The sequence below is a fragment of the Capra hircus genome, chromosome 21 (assembly GCF_001704415.2).
Source record: "Capra hircus breed San Clemente chromosome 21, ASM170441v1, whole genome shotgun sequence".
Classification (NCBI taxonomy): domain Eukaryota; kingdom Metazoa; phylum Chordata; class Mammalia; order Artiodactyla; family Bovidae; genus Capra; species Capra hircus.
The window spans coordinates 7,082,295-7,102,792 of NC_030828.1; the positions used below are offsets into that span (position 1 = coordinate 7,082,295).

Here is a 20,498-nt window from a genome sequence, read left to right on the forward strand (position 1 = left end):
GATGTTTTCATGAGGAATGTGTGGGGAGTAGCATTTCTGTCGGTGGAAAGACTGTTTAAAATGGTGTCTTAGGGGAAGTGAGCCCTGCCCCTGTCCCTCGCCAGCCTGGCTGCCCACGCTCCGGCCTCCTCCCTGCAGCGTGGCCACCGCCGGCGCTTTAGTCCCCCCTTGCCCACACCCAGGCTCCCTGTCCCGTCGGTCCCCATCTATTTCACATCTGCTGCGGCTGTTCACCGGCTTCGGGGCTGCCCCTGGCCCCGGCCCCCGCCTTCCAGCTGTGTTCTTTCTCTCAGCTTCCTACTTGCCTTCAGCTCCACGTTCTTCGTGCTCTCGCGTGCCGGCGGCTTTCCTAAGGCGTGCGAGTTCTTTGGCTCTCCGTTTCTTTGAGAAGGGAAAGCAGTGTTTCATGATCTCCTGGTCGCCAGCGAGTAGCAGCAAGGCTGTGCCTTCCCTTCCTTCTCAGTGGGGCGCATTCCCCCCCTCGGCGCTTGTGTTATCTTGCGGCACAGACGAAGCGTCTTGTATTCGCTTCCCTGTTTGTGGCCTGCGCCCTCTGAGCATGGTGCGGTCACGCGTGGTCCAGCTGGGTCTTCCCCTCTTCAGTTCCTATCACAGAACATCCTGCAGACCAGCAGTGTCACTCATGGAATCCGAACCAGCTGGTGGCTGGGTCCTGCCTTGGACTTGTCTCTTCTTCAAGAAGTGGGTAGTTTTTCCTGCCTTTTCCCTTTTCTTCTGCACATGGCAAAAAAAAGTCCAGTGTGAGGCAGGGGCTTTGATCTGAATAAGCTGTTGGTCCCGGCTCTGAAGTGCGGCTTCTGTGTATGGAGTGGTGTATACTGGCCACGGAAGGGGCCTGGGATGGCATCACGAGATTCCTCCCGGTCTCTCTGGGGGCCATAGGAAGGTTCAGCAGACTTGGGTTTTGTGTCTTTATGCTCTTTCCCTGGGTACTGAATTTTCTGGTCTATTCAAAGTGATCGCAAACAAATTCAGGTTAACACTTGCGAATATCATCAATATATGAATATCAGTATAAATACAGCAATAATAAATTATATCCAAGTACTCCTGCATAAAAACTCCTGTTTTTTAGGAGCAAACTAATATACTTAATTTATAATGGCATGGAAAGACTATGAGTGTTTAGAATGGGCTTTGTTGCTGTTAAGTTGCCAAGTCAGGTCCAACTCTTTCTGACCCCATGGGTTGCAGCATGCCAGGCTCCCCTGTCCTTCACTAACAGACTCCTGGCGTTTGCTCAGATTTATGTCCTTGGAGTCAGTGGTGCTGTCCAACCATCTCATCCTTTGCTGTGTCTTTCTCCTCCTGCCTTCAGTCTTTCCCAGCATCAGGGTCTTTTCCATTGAGCTGGCTCTTCGCATCAGGTGGCCAAAGTATTGGAACTTCAGCTTTAGCATCAGTTCTTCCAATGAATATTTAGGGTTGATTTCCTTTAGGATTGACTGGTTTGAGCTCCTTGCTCTCCAAGGGACTCTCAAGAGTCTTCTCCAACACCACAGTTGATAAGCATCAGTTCTTATGTGCTAAGCCTTAGGACTGATCTCGACATCACCAGATTGTCAATACTGAAATCAGATTGATTATATTCTTTGAAGCCAAAGATGGAGAAGCTCTATACAATCAGCAGAAATAAGACGGGGGGTGACTGTGGCTCAGATCACGAGCTCCTTATTACCAAATTCAGACTTAAATTGAAGAAAGTAGGGAAAACCGCTAGACCATTCAGGTATATCCTAAATAAAATCTCTTATGATTATACAGTGGAAGTGACAAATAGATTCAAGGAATTAGATCACATAGACAGAGTGCCTGAGGAACTATGGACAGAGGTTCGTGACATTATACAGGAGGCAGTGGTCAATCCATCCCCAAGAAAAAGAAATACAAAAAAGCAAAATGGTTGTCTGAGGAGGCCTTACAGGTAGCTGAGAAAAGAAGAGAAGTGAAAGGCAAAGGGGAAAAGGAAAGATATACCCATCTGAAAGCAGAGTTCCAAAGAATAGCAAGGAGAGATAAGAAAGCCTTCCTCAGTGATCAATGCAAAGAAATAGAGGAAAACAATAGAATGGGAAAGACTAGAAATCTCTTCAAGAAAATTAGAGATACCAAGGGAACATTTCATGCAAAGATGGGCTCAATAAAGGTCAGAAATGGTATGGACCGAACAGAAGCAGAAGATACTGAGAAGAGGCAGCAAGAACACACAGAAGAACTGTACAAAACTGATCTTCATGACTCAGATAACCAGGATAGTGTGATCACTCCCCTAGAGCCAGACAACCTGGAATGCGAAGTCAAGTAGGCTTTAGGAAGCATCACTATGAACAAAGCTAGTGGAGGTGATGGAATTCCAGTTGAGCTATTTCAAATCCTAAAAGATGATGCTGTGAAAGTGTTGCACTCAATATGCCAGCAAATTCGGAAAACTCAGCAGTGGCCACAAGACTGGAAAAGATCAGTTTTCATTTCAATCCCAAAGAAAGGCAATGCCAAAGAATGTTCAAACTACCGCACAATTGCACTCATTTCACACACTAGCAAAGTAATGCTCAAAATTCTCCAAGCCAGTCTTTAACAGTACATGAACCGTAAACTTCCAGATGTTCAAGCTGGACTTAGAAAAGGCAGAAGAACCAGAGATCAAAGTACCAACATCCGTTGGATCATCAAAAAAGAGAGTTCCAGGAAAACATCTGCTTTATTGACTATACCAAAGCCTTTGACTGTATAGATCACAACAAACTGAGGAAAATTCTCCTAGAGATGGGAATACCAGACCACCTGACCTGCCTCCTGAGAAATCTGTATGCAGGTCAAGAAGCAACAGCTAGAACTGGGCATGGAGTAACAGACTGGTTCCAAATTAGGAAAGGAGTATGTCAAGGCTGTATATTGTCACTCTGCTTATTTAACTTATATGCAGAGTACATCATGTGAAATGCCGGGCTGGATGAAGCACAAGCTGGCATCAAGACTGCCGGAAGAAATATCAATAACCTCAGATATGCAGATGACACCACCCTTATGGCAGAAAGTGAAGAGGAGCTAAAAGCCTCTTGATGAAAGTGAAAGTGGAGAGTGAAAAAGTTGACTTAAAACTCAACATTCAGAAAACTAAGATCATGACATCTGGTCCCATCACTTCATGGCAAATAGATGGGGAAGCAATGGAAACAGTGTCAGACTTTATTTTTGGGGCTCCAAAATCACTGCAGATGGTGACTGCAGCCATGGAATTAAAAGACAGTTGCTCCTTGGAAGAAAAGTTATGACCAACCTAGACAGCATATTCAAAAGCAGCAACATTACTTTACCAACAAAGGTCCGTCTAGTCAAGGCTATGGTTTTTCCTGTGGTCATGTATGGATGTGAGAGTTGGACTGTGAAGAAGGCTGAGCGCCGAAGAATTGTTGCTTTTGAACTGTGGTGTTGGAGAAGACTCTTGAGAGTCCCTTGGACTGCAAGGAGATCCAACCAGTCCATTCTAAAGGAGATCAGTCCTAGGTGTTCATTGGAAGGACTGGTGCTGAAGCTGAAACTCCAGTACTTTGGCCACTGGAACAAAGAGCTGACTCATTGGAAAAGACTCTGATGCTGGGAAAGATTGAGGGCAGAAGGAGAAGGAGATGACAGCGGATGAGATGGTTGGATGGCTTCACCGACTTAAAGGACATGAGTTTAAGCAAGCTCCGGGAGTTGGTGAAGGACAGGGAGGCCTGATATGCTGCAGTCTATGGGATCGCAAAGAGTCGAACACGACTGAGCGACTGAACTGAACTGAAGCCTTAGGAGGAAATAAAAAGTACAAAACAAGAGAAGACTTTCACGTTGAGTCACGGCCCAAAGCTGGGTGGTATGACTGGGTTGGAAAGCGCTTCAGGGGCAGAACCTGATGGAGACCTTGCTGTCACTGTTTCCCCTCAGCTGACTTAGCTCAGGGGTGGGAAGCAGCCGTGCGGCTCCCCTGGCCCCTGCTGGGCGGCCGTCGTCACTGACGCTGCTGTGGGCCTGACGCCAGGCCTGGGAGACAGAGCAGGAAGCACGCAGGGCAGAGCCTCTGCCTTCGGGGGGAAAGTAGCTAAACGTATCCTTTCAAGTGCTGACACTTTGCAGGCTTGAAGAGTGCTCCGAAATGGGTGACGCAGAGAAATGAGGGAGGAGGAGGCGGGGGCGGGCTGGTGGAGCTTGGGTGTGCGGGCACAGCTCCGAGGAGGGGGCATTTGAGTGGAGTGGCTCAGGGCGGGAACGGGGCAGCCATGGGCTGGGGTGAAGGAAGGAGCTTGGGGGCTGCGGCGCGCTGAGCAGGAATGTACTCGATTGAAGAGGAGGCAGGGACGGCCGGGGGCCGGGGTGGGATCCTGGGCAAGCTGTCCTCCAGGCCAGGGATGGGTGGCTCCGGTCAGACTGAGGGCAGTGGGCGGAGACAGGTGGAAGCAGAGAAAAGCACACCCACTGCGCGCGTGTGTCAAGCGCGTGTGGACCGCACACAGGCTTGGTTTCAGGCTCTGCAGGTAGAACTGTGGGCTCCATGGAAAATCCCTTCCTGTCCTCCCCGAGCTGCTGTTGTGGTGGGAGCGGTCAGTGTGGGAAGAAGGACCAGGGCTTGGTCCTGGGGAGGGTGGACACTCTCTGGAGTGGGGAGGAGTAGGTGGCGGGGGTGAGGAGCTGTGTGCTGCAGAGAGGGGGCCTTGTGGCAAGAAGACTACCTGAGCCACTCAGCTTCCCACAGGCTTGGGAGCTGCAGCCAGGATGTCTGAGATGGTACTGACTTATAATAAGACAGGGCATACACATGAGTTTAAGCAGTGCGATGTGGTCATTAGATCCATGTATACATGGCAGAACGATCCCTGATGTCAGATCCATTAACACCTCCATCCCCTCCCCAAATAGGACTTCTGCATGTGTCTATGCAAGTATATATGATACAGGACTGTTCAGTGTGGTCACCAGGCTGTGCGTTCCCTCCCCCAGCCCTACTGGCGAGTTTGTACCGGGACCAATGTCTCTCCCAGCCCCTGGCTACCACCATTCTACTCTGTTTCTATGAGTTTGTCTTTTTTTTTTTTTTTGATTCCTCATGTAACTAGGAGCATAGTGTTCGTCTTTTCTCTGACATTTCAATTAGCCTGAGGCCCAAGAAGAGTCGTTGCTGCACTGAGTGGTGTAGGGTAGGGGAGAGAATCGGAAATGACTCTGGTGTTTGATACAAGCAGTTCAGGGATGGGACTGCTGCTGCTGCTGCTGCTAAGTCGCTTCAGTCGTGTCCGACTCTGTGTGACCCCATAGATGGCAGCCCACCAGGCTCCCCCATCCCTGGGATTCTCCAGGCAAGAACACTGGAGTGGGTTGCCATTTCCTTCTCCAAGGCATGGAAGTGAAAAGTGAAAGTGAAGTTGCTCAGTCGTGTCCGACTCTTTGCGACCCCATGGACTGCAGCCCACCAGGCTCCTCCATCCATGGGATTTTCCAGGCAAGAGTACTGGAGTGGGGTGCCTGGCAGTGACCAAACAGGGAAGCTTGTGAGGCAGGCTCGGGTGGGAAGGACATGAGTTATTAGGCCCCTAAGTGGAGCCAGGGAGTGGGCAGGTGGGTGCTCTCCTGCTGAGCTCAGGGCTCTGGGCCCAGGACACAGGAAGCCTGTTGCCCTGTGTGATGGCGGGGGAGGCCAGCACTTGGAGGTCGGGCAAAGAGGAAGGGCGGAGGGTGGGCGAGCGGGACCAGAGGGTCCTAGAGAAGGCAGCGGGGCCAGAGGACTCTGCCGGGGCCAAGTGAGATGAGGCCTGAGACTGTCCTCGGCTTTGATGGTGTCCTCAGGGGCTTTGCTGAGCCCTTTGGTGCTGTGACCAGGGAGAAAGCCTCGCTGGCTGAGTTGGAGATGACCTGTTGGTGAGGATGCTAAGGGCAGAGACTCTCTAAAAGCCTTGTGTCCGGTTTGAGGGAGGGGTCCGGAGTGTTGCACCTGTGCGCCGTCGAGCGGAGTTTCTCTCCTTCAGGAGGTGGCGGCATTGTGCTGTGAGCTGCTGTTGAGACCCGCACGGGCGGGGCACGCACGGTGCGTCCAGAGCGCCCAGTGCAGCCTCTGTCCGCTGCGGATGTTCTCCGACGTCTGCTTTCTCCTCTGCTCCTCTGTCTGAGAGGCGACTTTTTCTCACCAGTGCAAGGGGGAAGTTGGGCCAGATGAAGAAGTTTCCAGGTGTAGGTCCTGGCGCCTTGCCTGCCGTTTAGCCGGGGTCCCCTGCTTCCCTCTCCCCGCTCTGTCGGATTGCCCAGCTGTGGCTGTGCCCCTGCTGGGCTGCCTTCTGTTCTTGCCTTTCCGCCTCTCCTCCACTCTGAGTCTTGCCCTGGATGACCGGATTAATTCTCCAAGAAGCCGCCTTGTTGCGGCGTCTCTCTGACCCAGGAGTATTCACACAGGCCTCCTCCTGAGGTCACAGCCATGACCCCATGGGACTTGTGCTCGGCCAGACTCCCTTCCTCTGCCTCCTCTCACCCCGGGCCATCCTGGCCGGCTGATTGGCAGCCCCATGACTGTATCTGGCTTTGCCTATCCTCCGGCCTCTGGCATGTTATACCCAGCTTTAAACCAGGCCCATCCCTCAGGAGCCGCTGTGTGTGAGAGGGCCCCTTGGGACTGCCACAGGGAGGACCATCCCTCAGGAGCCGCTGTGTGTGAGAGGGCCCCTTGGCGCTGCCACAGGGAGGACCATCCCTCAGGAGCCGCTGTGTGTGAGAGGGCCCCTTGGCGCTGCCACAGGGAGGACCATCCCTCAGGAGCTTCTGTGTGTGAGAGGGCCCCTTGGCACTGCCACAGGGAGGACCATCCTTCAGGAGCCGCTGTGTGAGAGGGCCCCTTGGCGCTGCCACAGGGAGGAGCATCCCTCGGGAGCCGCTGTGTGTGAGAGGGCCCCTTGGTGCTGCCACAGGGAGGACCATCCCTCGGGAGCCGCTGGTGTGAGAGTGCCCCTTGGTGCTGCCACAGGGAGGAGCATCCCTCGGGAGCCGCTGTGTGTGAGAGTCCTCTTGGCGCTGCCGCAGGGAGGACCATCCCTCAGGAGCTTCTGTGTGTGAGAGGGCCCCTTGGCGCTGCCACAGGGAGGAGCATCCCTCGGGAGCCGCTGTGTGTGAGAGTGCCCCTTGGTGCTGCCATAGGGAGGCCCATCCCTCAGGAGCCGCTGTGTGTGAGAGTCCTCTTGGCGCTGCCGCAGGGAGGAGCATCCCTCTGCAGAAGCTTCAGGGCAACTCCGTCCTCCTGGCCTTCGGCTGCACCGCGTGTGGCTCGGGCCGGCGGTGCGCACACCGGCCCCTCCTGCTTGGCTGGCGGCTGCCTCTCGGCCTCAGTGCCGTCCTCCCCCGCCAGCCTCCCGCGTGGCGCCCGGGTCTCCCGCAGCGCTATGTGTGTTGGGTGCTTTGCGAGTTAACAAATTGCATCAATCAGGAAACGTCACTGTGAGAACCGTAATGGGAGGTTTGGGGATTATCAACACTTTTAAGAGAGAATAGTAACCGAGGGTTTTTTTTGCTTGTGTATATCTAGAATTTTAAAAGTTAAAAACAGTTTCCAGCGTTGACATTGGTCTACTTCTAGGAATTTATCCTCAAAAATTAGTTTTGAATATCTGCAGAGAATGTCCACTGGAGTGTTGTTTATGATGTGGAAGAATGGAGGTAGCCTGAACATTCGCCAGTAGGACATCGGTTTAGAAAGACACGAACTCATGGTGCGTGTTTACATCTTACCATCACCATCTCCTTCATAAAATGGTGACGTAGAAGGGTGTTGACTTGGTAACATGTTCATATGACATGAAGGAAGTATGTTTGCAAACATTATATTATTGTCCGATTTCCTTTACCTTAAATTACAGAGAAAGGGTAATTGGCACAGTTAGTGATATGTTTGGATGTTGAGATTATTGATGATTTTCATTGTCTTCTTGCTATCACCAAACCTTTGTACAGGAAGCGTCCTTGCTCACTAAAGAAAGCATTTTATTAAAGTTGAAATTGGATGCTTCTTCTATTCATATGAAGCACAGGTTCTTATCTCACTGCTGAGTTAGCCTTTCTGTCTATACTCAGTGCTGGGGAAGAGCCCACAGCCACCTGCCGATGTCAGATGGAAGTAGGAGACGTGGGCCTGTGCTCCTGGGCCCCTCCCTTACCGGCCGCGGCGCCTGTCCTCCAGTGGACATGCAGGGTGTCCTTGAGGCTGGTGTGGCAGTGGGCTGCTGTCCTTGGCTGGGGGGCTGTTTGTTCAGGCATGGGGCACTGCGCTCTGCACTGGGGGCAGGGCGTATGTGGCCGGGCACCTGCCAGCAGGCCTGGGTTGCAGCCCTGACCCTCTCCTGTGTCCCTGTGTGGCCCTGGGCTCCAGGCTGCGGTTTGCACGCCGGTGAGGTGGGGTGGCATCTTCCGCAGTGGTGAGTGTGCTCTGAGCCCCACTAGGCCATCCCGACGGAGAACTGGCCAGTGAGCTCCCCAGACAGTCCACCCGCGCCCTGCTCCTCCGGCAGTCGGTGGCGAGAAGGGGGCCTTACCTCTTTAACGATAATATAGGATTCCTGGAGACTGGCCGTGTGGTGGGCGGGGAACTACTTTGTGAAATGTGCTTTCCTTGTAACTGAGGCCCGTGCTGCCCTCCCCTCTTGTGTCCCTGCAGTCTGCGGGCCGGGCATCGACATCCGCAACGACTACCAGCAGCTGAAGCGCCTGGAGAACTGCACGGTGATCGAGGGCTACCTCCACATCCTGCTCATTTCCAAGGCCGAGGACTACCGCAGCTACCGCTTCCCCAAGCTCACCGTCATCACCGAGTACCTGCTGCTGTTCCGCGTGGCCGGCCTTGAGAGCCTGGGCGACCTCTTCCCCAACCTCACGGTCATCCGCGGCTGGAAACTCTTCTACAACTACGCCCTGGTCATCTTCGAGATGACCAACCTCAAGGACATCGGGCTCTACAACCTGCGGAATATCACCCGCGGGGCCATCCGGATTGAGAAGAACGCCGACCTCTGCTACCTGTCCACGGTCGACTGGTCCCTGATCCTGGACGCCGCATCCAACAACTACATTGTGGGGAACAAGCCCCCCAAGGAATGTGGGGACCTTTGCCCGGGGACGATGGAGGAGAAGCCGCTGTGCGAGAAGACAACCATCAACAACGAGTACAACTACCGCTGCTGGACCACAAACCGCTGCCAGAAAAGTAAGACGGGGCTGTGGCCTCGGCCCCCTGCCTCCCCCACCCCCCCCGTCCCCCCCCGTCACCCCCCTGTCCTCCCCCCTGTCCCCCGCCTCCCCTCCGCCTCTTCTGGCCAGAAAAGTAAGACAAGGCTGTGGCCTCGGTCTTCCGCCTCTTCCTTACCCACCCCCCCCCCGCCACCCTCCCCCCTTGTCCGCCCTCCTCTTCTGGTGCCTGTTTCTCCCGGGTGGGTGAGGCTCTGTTGCCAGAAGTGTGGCATCTTTTCGCATCGGGGAGCTGGTGGGTGCAGCCCGTCCCAGCTGCTGTGAAAGCCGTTCCAGTGACACGCTAGAAACCATCCGCTGTACTCCTGGGCGGGAGGCTTGTGGAACTGCTTCTTTGAATTTCTGATGGGCAGGGTGACCCGGTGTGCTGGGAAGTGCCTAAGTCCCGCTAGTCAGGGGCTGTGTATGTATCGTCAGCTCTTTTATCCTTTGCGTGAAAGGAGGTTTTTTGGTAACGTAGGGCTTCCTTAGCATGGGTACACCCGGATTATTATGGAGTCGAGGAGAGGTGAAGACGGACTCACGTCCTGTGAAAGTGCTGAGCTGCAGCCCGTCCTTGGTCCTTAATGATGAAGTTCCAGTGCTTGCACGTCCTGGTTCCTGATGGAGCGTACCTAGGGCGGTGCTGGCAGAGGGGCCCTGGACTGTGTCTAGGAGCCCCGGGTTCAGGCTAACCTGGCAGGTGGCTAGCTGTGCAGCAAGCTCATTTGTACACCCCAGGCTTCTGCTTCCTTTCTTGTCTACCTCTTTCTTGAAGAACTGTGCAGATCTTGTGAAACCACTTAGTGAAAGAACTTTGAAATGTGTTCACTGCTCTTGGGGGTCAGGTGGTGGCATCTGGAAGCTTCTTGTTTGTTTCTCTGCTGTGCGTGATTTCCTCTGAGTATAACTGAACTCTTGCCTGACTGTGATCCATGCCTTGAGCGCTGGGTTGTTGGGTGTTGCAATGTGACTCTGGGCCTTTGTCTCCTTGCTTTTGGCAGTGTTTAGGTCTGTTGTCCAGGAGGGTTCCCCTCGCTGGCTGGAAAGCACAGTGGTACCTATAAATAGTTCAGTGGTTGGCCCGGTTAGAGCCTCAAGGAGCCCACGTACTCCAGCTGGCCACGGAGAGCCAAGAAATCCTGAATTGGTAGGCTTGCCTAACCGTGGCGTGTGTAAGATAAACAGACCAAGGCCAGACCCCACAGGTAGCGTTGTTTCAGCTTCCTGCCAGCCCAGGGCAGAAGCAGAGAAAGGAGGCTCTGACACAGGGCATGCTTTCATGCTCCCTGTCGCTCCGTCAGCAGGCGGGTGAACACTGGTCTGGTGAGGGCGGGATTCCGCAGGCTGCAACCAGGACCTTAAAGAGCTGAGAACACCATTGGACCACTTGGAGCATCCCTGTTGGCTCAGGTCGGGGAAAATACTGTGCTAAAGTCACATGTGTGATTGATTAAAAACTACCCTATCATTAGCTTACCCGCTGGTTCTGAGAAAACAACACAGAATGTTTTCAAATAGTCTTGACATTTAAAAACTTTATTTTAAAGGAAAAAGTCATCTTCAAATGAGGTGTCATGTGTCGTGGAGAGACGTTGGATGTGGTATAACGGGGGTGACCTTGGACTTGGATATGGTATTAAGGGGGTGACCTTGGACTTGGATGTGGTATTGGGGGTGACCTTGGACTTGGGTGTGGTGTAAGGGGGTGACCTTGGACCAGCCAGCCCTTCTGGGCGGTAGTTGGCCGTGTTTAGAACACTCCATTGGGCAGCCCCATATTATTCCTTAGTGGTGATCAAATGTGTGTGCACAACTGTTTTGAAAACTCATGAGGTCTGTACTGAAGGAGGTGTTACTTAAAAGTCATTCGCTGGGCTCTCGTTCAGTGGTTCAGGCAGGGTTTACTTAGGTCTCACTGTGGATTCTGGCCAGCTTCTTGTTGAAGCCTAGAGCAGGGGCAAGGCATGAGCTCTGGGCCCAAGCCTAGTAGCGTGACTGGACATTTACCCTTGGGCTGGCCCTTGGTTTCCTCATCTGTGACATGCGGCAGCCCCATGGCGTCGTCATAGGCTGTGGGGGATTAGAGAGAGAAAGGGGAGAGTCTCCTGAGAAAGGCCTGGGGGGCAGGCATCCGTCCGTTGCGTCTGATGCTGGCAGGCCTGCTGGCCGGACGCCCTCTTCCCCAAGGCCGCACCCTGCAGCCTTCTCCCGGGCCAGTGTCTCAGGCCTGCCCATGTTTTTCTGTGATTTCACAATGGAATATTTATTTAAAATTAATGACAGCGTTCAGGGAAATTGTCTTCCCTTCAGGTTGTCCTGAAAACTCCAGGGTTGGCAGGTTTCTTGGGGATTTTCTAGTTGAATCAAAATTCTTTTCCTTTGCATAGATTCCCTTCTGACCTGCACTGTCCTGTATGGTAGCCACTAGCCACACGTGTCTTGTCCAGCACTTGAACTGTGGCCTGTCTGAATTGAGATTTCTTTTTTTTAAAGTGTGAAATACACACTGGATTTCAGAGCATAATATGGGGGAGAAAGGTATTTCCTTAATATTTTGTGTATTGATCACATGTTAAAATGATGTTTTAGATGGAGGGAGTGAAGCATTACTATAGTTAGTTTCACCTGTTTCTTTCCAGTTTTTAATGGGGCTCCTAGAAGATTTGAAGTCACAGGTGGAGCTCGCACTCTGATACGTTCAGAGGGCGCTGCCTCAGAGCATGCCGTGGAAGGCGCTGGGTTCTGGCCTGCAGAAGTCCTCTCTCACCGCGGTGCTCCATACCTCTCTAGACAGAGCCAAGGGGTCATCCGAGGAGCCAGGTGGGGGGCGCTGAGTCCAGCCAGAACGTCTGCCTTGGGGTCCCCGTGAGTGTGAAGATGGCCAGTTGAAAAGAGGAAGCACAGCAGCACCCCATCCTCCCCGGGGCTGGCTCCAGACGGAGGGGGGCTTCTGGAGAGACGTGTCAGGTCAAGGATGTGTGTGAGATCTTTGGCAGGATGGAGAAGCACTCAATTATGGGGTGCCCATAGGCTGTTCTTCCCTGATGCTCCCCTTTAATCCCCTTCTGTAGACCCTGACTCTGCAGGGGCAGGTGGCTTCGTTGACAGCCACCCCCCTCATTAAAGAAGCTACCATGCTGGGGCTTCCCTGCCCGCTTCCATCTTCCAATTTCCAGGGTTGGTTTTATGTTGGTGAGTTACTCACTCCTAGGAAGTGAGTGGCCTTTAAAGAGCTCGAGTGTGGCTCTTCCCTGCCGTGAGCCTGTAGGTGGTGCCCCCTGAACTGCCCACCGCTGGCCCCACCCTCCCTGCCCGCCTGCCTCACTGGTCCTCCTCCTGCTCACGCTGCGGCCTTCTTTCTGGCTCCTCTTCTGGGTCCAGGCTCTAGCCACTGCTCTCCTTGGGCCATCTCCCCACCGTCCTCTCCCCTGGAGTATCTCACCTGCCGCTTCAGCAGCCTCCCACCCGCATCTGGCCTCCAAACCCCATCTCCAGCTCAGACCATCCCCAGTCATGTCTGGACCCCCATGGGCATCTCAGGTACAGATGTGGGGGACATCTGGAGAGAGGTGTCAAGTCAAGGATGTGTGTGAGATTTTAGATGTTACAGAGAAACACTCAGTTGTGCGGTGTCAGTGTCTGACGGTCTTCCTGGCTCCTCACTTCCAGCCCAGCGTTCTCTCCAATTCCCCTCTGCATGGGCAGTGTTCCTGTTCTCTGAGCTCCTGTGTCAGACACCTGGGTACCATGTGGATGCTTCCTTTGGACACCGAGCCCTTTCCATGCGAGGTGTTTCCCCAATCAGTCTTCCTGTGTCTCCCTTCTGCTGGCTCAGTGACACAGCCTCCTCCTGGCTGCCCTGCCTGTCCACCTCGCCCTAGTGGCCTTGCCCACATGCACGCTGACCCACAGGCTGCTCTCCCTGGAATCTGTCAAGCAGCCCACAAAGCGGGCCTTGCACCTGGCCTTGTGCCTGCGGGTCTATGGCCCCGCTGAGCAGCTGGCTGCCCGCTACTGGAGGCCTGGGGAGCTTGGTGGACTCTGGTGGGCTCTTCCTGAGGAGGAGACGCCTGTCTGAGGTGCTGAGTAGATTCTGGGCATGTCCTCCAACACCTGGCCAGCCTGGCCATCCCCCAGGGGTGAGCTTGCTCCTGCTTTGTGAAAGATGGGTTGTCAGGAAGATGCATCTTCCCCCTCGTGCAGAGAGCGGTGTGGAGTAACTGCTCAGCGAGCCAGGAGCCGCGAGGATTATAAAAGGTGGACATCTTCCGTCTCACTTTCACGGTCATTGCTCCCCAGGGTCACCCCCGCCGTGCCCTGCCCTGGTCAGAATGATCCAAGGCCAGGGATGATGGGGAAGGGTGGAGAGGGCGTGACCCATCCCGAAAGCTGAAGCCTGGCCTGAGGGTGCTGTTCTTTATCGTCCAGAGGTTGGCTGCGTGCAGGGAGGGAACAGGGTGGCCTCCCCGGGGCACCTGAAGCTCTTTCCCTGCCCGGTGCAACGCCCTGACCCTGTGTGGCGTGTGTTTACCTTCTGGGTTTCTGGTATGAGATTTCAAGTGTGGTACCCACTGCCAACCAGGAAAAAACATCTGAAAACTTACTGCTGGACTTAGTCTCCAAGTACTTTCTAAGTGGTCAGGGTGAACACCATGAGGTCCCTGACATCACGGTGCCACCAGTGAGCGGTCCTGGGCTTTGCCGGGAGCCCCACCAGGCTGGCTTCACTGCGGTGCTGCCTTCCTGCTGTCCAAAGGGCGTTGTCTGGGGACGGCGGCCCGGAGCTCGGTGTTTTTCCTACCACCTTCAGAAAAGAGAAACCAGGGAGACAGGTTGGCGCTTTCAAGGAGAAGGCAGAAACTGGCTCCCTTCATTGACAAGTGGAACACGTTTCACTGCCGTCTCACCAACCAGGGGCCAGGGACTTAAAATATAGACAGGTGGTGTAACAGAGAATCCTGTATTTCCCCCCAAGTAGGTTCTCCTGTTTCTATCAGACTCTCCTCAGGAGGGTGATCCTGGAGTGAGGGGTGGACTTGTGTCCTTCTCCTTTGCTTGTGTTGCTGTGTCAGGCCCGATGCGGGAAAGTGGTGGCTTATTAGTGTCTGTAAACCACCTGCTGGATTGAGGTAAGTGGGGAGAGCCCGGGTGTGTGATTATGCATTACTTCATCTGAACGGTTCTGCTGCGGCTTCTTTTTCTCGTTTTCGTTCCATGAAGTTCTGTGTCCTGTGTTGCCGTGGCGGGCTAGGGCAGGGCCTGTGTGTGCACAGGGCTGAGGGGGGCCCGCTTGTCCAGTGGGGGGCAGGCGGCAGGCCGTCCGGGGGGCTCTGGCTCGCATGTCAGTTGCGGCCTCTCTTCCCCTGGAAGGCCCCTGCTCCGGTCAGCTGAGCCCAGTGTGGGGGTTTCTTTATTTAGAAAGGGGGTCACATGCCCCGGGCCTCCTTTCTCTGCCTTTTATAGTCACGCGTAGAGATGGCATTTCTGCTCCCTGATGGTGACCCTGTTCCCGAGATGGGGAGGCAGTTTGTGCCCCTGTGTCCCAGGGACCCTCTTAGCTGACCCCAGCTCTTAGTCCCCATGCCTTGTTGAAAGGCGTCATTCTTGGCTGGACGTCACCTAGTTAAGGTGTCACTCTCCCACACTCCCTTCAGGAGTATTTTTTCTTTTAATAGGGATCTCATCTTGGAGACGAAAAAGCTTTCAGAATATGTCTCCTAAGGTGCTTTTTGCAATTCTAGGTCTTTGGAAAATATTCTGGAGTCCCGTCCCATTTCATTAGTTAAGCCTACTTATAAGACCATTCTAGTTTTTTTTTTTTTTTACTCCTAAAAAGCCTCCTTCTTTTGTTGCGTTAATATTTCTATCTCTCTTTCCATGTGTGGATGCCAGCATGACATTGCCTGTGAAAGTGGGGATGATGTGGAACGTGTGGGCCCGTGGCTAATCCTGTCCTGGACTGCGTTGCTCAACTTGAGTGCATGGGGTGAGTTAGACTTAGGTTTGGCTGGCGGTGGAGCTGGGAGCCATGACTTGGAGACAGGCCTCTCCTCCTAGCACATGGTGTGACTCTGGGACTCAGGCTATAGGAGGAGGAGTCTCTGACATGTCTTGGGATGGAAGGCACCCCTGACTTGGAGGAAGCGAGAGACAGCCAGGGTGTTCTGGGCACATCGTGGGCAGGAGACAGAATATCTGTCTGCAACACACAGGATATTAAACAGAATAGTCATCTGTTTATCACTGTGCCTAACTTGGGAATCTGGATTTAAGAAATGTAGAGGTCTTTTGGTGGCGCTAGTGGTAAAGACGACTCTTGCCTGGAAAATGCTATGGACGGAGGAGCCTGGTGGGCTGCAGTCCATGGGGTTGCTAAGAGTCGGACATGACTGAGTGACTTCCCTTTCACTTTTCACTTTCATACATTGGAGAAGAAAATGGCAGCCCACTCCAGTGTTCTTGCCTGAAGAATCCCAGGGACAGGGGAGCCTGGTGGGCTACAGTCCATGGGGGTCACACAGAGTCAGACACGACTGAAGCGACTTAGCAGCAGCAGCAGCAGCAGCAGTGGTAGAGTCCACTTGCAGATCAGAGCAGGAGACATGGGTTTGATCCCTGGGTCGGAAGATCCCCTAGAGGAGGGAATGGCAACCCAGTCCAGTGTTCTTGCCTGGAGAATCCCAGGGACGGGGGAGCCTGGTGGGCTACAGTCCGTGGGGGTCACAAAGAGTTGGACACGACTGAAGCGACTTAGCACACACACGCACAGAGGTCTTTTATGGGGAAGAAGGGAATCCCCGGTGGAAATCCAAAATCTAAACCATTCTGGGTTCTGCCGCTGGCTAACGCAGCGTGCGCTGGACGTTGTCAGGAAGGCTGGGTTTTGTGTGGGCCGACGGCCTGTCCTCTCAGTCCCTGGCCTGCAGGGGGAGGTGAGGGGGAGCCTTCTCAATCTCAGGGGAGACAGCTGGCATCTCGGGTCAGGGAGGGATGGGGCTCCTGGGGCCTGCATGCACAGGGTAGGGTGACCGTCCAGGGGAGTCGGTGCTCCCCCAGGGCCAGCGTGGTGGCTCTTCTGCCGTTCTCAGGGTGCCGTGAGCGGCCAGGCCTCACTCCTGATTTCCCAGCGTGTTTATTCATCCCTGGCAGCGTCCTGGAGGCAGCAGCTAAGCACAGCGTGCCTGCTACCCTCTACCTCACCGGTCTTCGGGCATGTTTAGGCGGCCCTGCACCTGGACGGTGTGGCTTTCTCCTGTGGACCATCATGGCATTTATGGTTGATATTTGCAAGAATATGTAATTTTTTACAAAATGGGGCTCAAATAAATAAACCGCCTTCCAGCATGGACAATGGCATCATGTGGCGGAGGTTTGAGAGCAGCCTGTGGGTTAAGCGGGCTCTGCTGCCCTGCTCTGTCCCCCCAGGTGCTGAGGCGCGGCTGCCAGGCCCCGTCTCCCATAGGAAGTAGGGCTGTGCAGGTCCGAAAGCACCAGACAGGGCCCAGCACACAGTAGGTTCTTAGCAAATGGTAGCAGCTGCTGGTCTTTTTAAAAACTAAAAACTAAATGCCTAAGCTGCGTTCTGAGAGCATTTAACATTCTGAGCGTTCTGTGTCTGTTTATTGCTGCGTCTTCTGTGGTCTTTCTGCATTACTTTTTCTAGATTGCAAGAATTCAGTGATCATAAATAGCGTGGCACAGCGTAGGAGTGGGTCTCGCTAATTTAATCCAAATTGTTCAAATTCCTATGTCTGTCCAGATAAGCTGTATCTTGAGAGAACCTTCAGTGAGGACAGATGTCTGTATGGGGAGGCGAGTAGGGGCCTCTGCAGTTACAGGTGAACTGTATTTATTTGGTTATCAAACCCTGTGAACTTACTGTGTTTGCAGGCTGGGTGTTGAGAAGAATTAAGAATATCAACAACAAGATTCTTGTTTGATACTAACCTTAAATATTATCTTTTTAAAAAACGTGTTTTCCTCAGAGAGCAACAAAGTGGTTCGAGTGGGGCAATTTGGGGTAAAGATAACGAGGGTGGACACTTCTGTTTGCGACAGCTTCAGAGCCAAGGGAGCTCGCCGCGTGCCCGCTGCAGAGTGTGCCTGTTCACGCGCTTCTTCGGGTGGCACTTGCTGTGTGCGTGCACGCGCGCACGTGCCTGCCCCTGGGTTCTCCCACCCGGTCCCTTCGCCTGCTTTGGCTGTTTTGTCTTGTTTTCTTTCTCTCCTCTCACCCCCTGCCCCCCGCCCCGTGCAGGAAACACACACTGGCTCCCTCTGTCCTCCCTGAGGTCTTCCTTCCGTTCGAGGGGATCAGGTGGGTGGGAAAATGCTGTGCAGGAATGCAGGCCCTCTCCCGGAAGCCTGGCTTCTGTTTCAGCTCATTATTGAACAGAAGTCGCTTTTTGTTTCTCGGCCGTGGTCACAAGCAGCCACCCGGCCGCCTTTCCTCTCTTTGTGCTGTTTTCCACGGCACCCACGTGGGATGGGAACAGAGGCAGTGTGCCTGGGGACTCTGCGTTGAGGCTGTGCGGATGGAGCGACCCTTGTGGAGCTGTCTCCTCCTTGTTTTTGCGAGTCCTCATGAAGGGGCTGGGGGAAGGTCGAGGTTTGGGGGCCGGTGCAGGGAGGCCGTGTGGCCCCGGGCCCTGAGCCGTCTTGCCCTGGAGCCCCGGGAAGCAGGGCCCAGCTGCAAGGGGCCTCTGTCTACCCTTGGCAGCAGATCTGTGAACCCAGGCTGCCATTCTGGATTTCCGGATAGATGCAAAGGGCTTGGATGGTTTTTAGCAGCTGCCGAGACCGGGTAGTTGGGCTTAGTAGTAAAAAGGGCCACCCCCCACCCCCCCCGCCCCAAAATGGGGAAACATAGAGTCTGGGATACAAAAAAAAAGCAAGATGAAGGTTGCTATTATTAGAAGTACTTCCTGGACAGCCAAAGTGTTCCAATTAAGACTTTTTTTTTTTAAACCCCAGAAGGTATTGGGTGGTAATACGGAGACAAATGGAAACTGGTCAGATTCCCTGAGTCCAGAAAAGGCAAAGAGCTTTGTTCCTGAGGTTCCCAGTGTGATGTTTCTGTCCTGACTTCTTGACTTCTGAATGGCCCCTTGTGCCTGGCTAAGTTGATGATGTTATTCGGATCTTAGGATGCTTCTCAGGTTATAGGATGTATTTCTGTTCTCTTCTTCCGTGGACTAGAAGTGATGGGATTCTTTCGTAATACGCCAGTATTCTTTTAGAAGCATTTGTGTAACTGTGTCAGAGAAGCTCTGGAACAGGTTGTTAAGCAGGGCTGTGGGAAATGGCCCTTGAGTTCTCCTCCATTCATGAGGGAAGACGGAGCAGTCCGCCTGGGTGCAGGATGGGGGTCTCGGGCTCCCCCTCAGAAGTAACTTCACTAGTGGTCTGGGTGCACCGTCTGGGGGTACAGTTTAGGTGATGGGGTGTCATCCTCTGAGATCGCCGGGTTCCCCCTCCAGCCCGTCCTCGGCCACCCCCGCATCCTGATCTTTCACATCCACTGTGGGAGTTGAGACTCTTAGGATCTTGATACCATCGTTGCTTATGAATAGAATTCTGAGAATGTATCATTTTTTCAGAAGAATGCTTCTTTAGATCCACAAATATTTCTTGTTTGCTAACAAAAATATCCTTGGGAAAAGTCACTGGATGCCCGAGATGGGCGCCTAGGCGGGGGGTGAACTTTTGGGTCTGCTTCCATCAGGCAGAATTTTATTGAGAGGCGATTGATAAAACAGCCACAGCCAACTTAACAGACTGTCATTGTAAGATAAATTTGTTTTGCAGGATTAGTTTGATGTTCCGTTTTAGAGACGACAGCTCTCTGTGCCCGCTGGGCCTTCTGCCCGTTATCAGGCAGAGGGAATGGTGAGGCTGCAGACACAGATTCAGTGAATGTCATGCTCATGCGGTGAAGTTGGGGACTTCAGACACCCGGCTTGACTCGGTCTCATGGGAAGGTTTGGACTGTTTGGGTAAATGCAACTCTGTCTTGTTGGGCACTGTTCTAATTCATGGAGAGCCTCGGTGGTTAGAGAGGAGCCTCTGAAGGTGTGTAAGGGGGGATTAGATGGTGATGGGGATGGTATTCAGACCACCCCTTCCGCGAGCAGATAAAAGGTGACTGGTTCGGGTGATTGGTTTAGTGTGAGCCAGTGCAGATTCTCTTTGCAACAAGCCTGGTGCCTATTGTTTTTTTTTTTTTTTTTTAAGTGTGAAGCTTGGACTTTCATATGCCAGCTCTTCAGCCTTCAGTCTTAAACCCTTCCACAATTAAAATAAAAGCAAACCTCTTGTCAGCATCTTCTCATCTCTGAAGCCAAGCTGGAGAGGCAGGTGGTGGGTGGTCAAAAGACAGGAAGGAGTAGGGGGCCCCCCTGCCTCATGAGCTGATGGAATTTGCATGGGAACTGTGAACACACAAGCATCCCTGTTTACCGCGGAAAGCACTGGCCAGGTGCCGCTGCTGCCGCTTAGCTGAGCGGCCCAGCGCCAGCCCTTTCCCTGCCTGCTCCCTGGTTTCCTCATCGCTTAAACTGAGCGAGTCCAGCTCTGTTTCCTTGCTGCGCTGGAAGGTGCTGGGGACCTGGGATGGTGCTGCTGGCCCTGGACTTGGGGAAGCACTGCTAGGGCACAAGATAACATGTTCCAAGCTCGCTGCGGTGTGAAGCAGTTGCCTTCTTTTTGGGGATGGGCCCTACCCTTCCTTCGGGACAGGCCCCCAAAGTGGGCTTCGGAGGGTGGGCTACAATCAGTGGGCTTTGACGAGCTCACCGGGGGGCAGCAGATAGAGCATAGGCCAACGAACCATCTCAGTGAAAGGGTGGAAGGCAAGAAAAGCAGTTAGACAGGCATTGAGAGTAGGAAATTGAGTAGAATTTATGTTGGGCTTGTGTCTTTGATGTGACTCTTTCTGGTCTGGCTTTTGCTGTAACCAAAGTGAATTATTCACAAGTATTTTTAGAAACCCCCATCTAACGCGGTTATGTTTCACGAATTTAAGTTCATTTAAATCATTCTTTTCAGCTCAAGTAAGCTCTCCTTCTTCACCCGGAACCGGAGCAAGCTGATGGGCCTGTGAGCGTTTCCGGCTCTCGTGGCCAGCGGCTGCCGTCTCCCGTGATCCTGCCAAGGTGCCGTGTGCTCAGAAGCACTTCTGAACGGTCAGGGTGGAATCGCAGCACTTGCTGAGCAGCCTGGGAGTGGGGAACGTTCTGCTCTAC

At 53.5% G+C, this 20,498-nt stretch overlaps 1 protein-coding gene across 1 annotated transcript in view; it reads left to right on the plus strand.

The window, feature by feature from the left end:
- The window catches only part of IGF1R (insulin like growth factor 1 receptor), a 304,928-nt gene that overhangs the window by 43,789 nt on the left and 240,641 nt on the right, over positions 1-20,498 (plus strand). Inside the window, exon 2 of the mRNA XM_018065947.1 lies at positions 8,687-9,232. Within this exon, the coding sequence (XP_017921436.1) occupies positions 8,687-9,232 (546 nt within the window). The remainder of the gene's footprint in view (positions 1-8,686; positions 9,233-20,498) is intronic.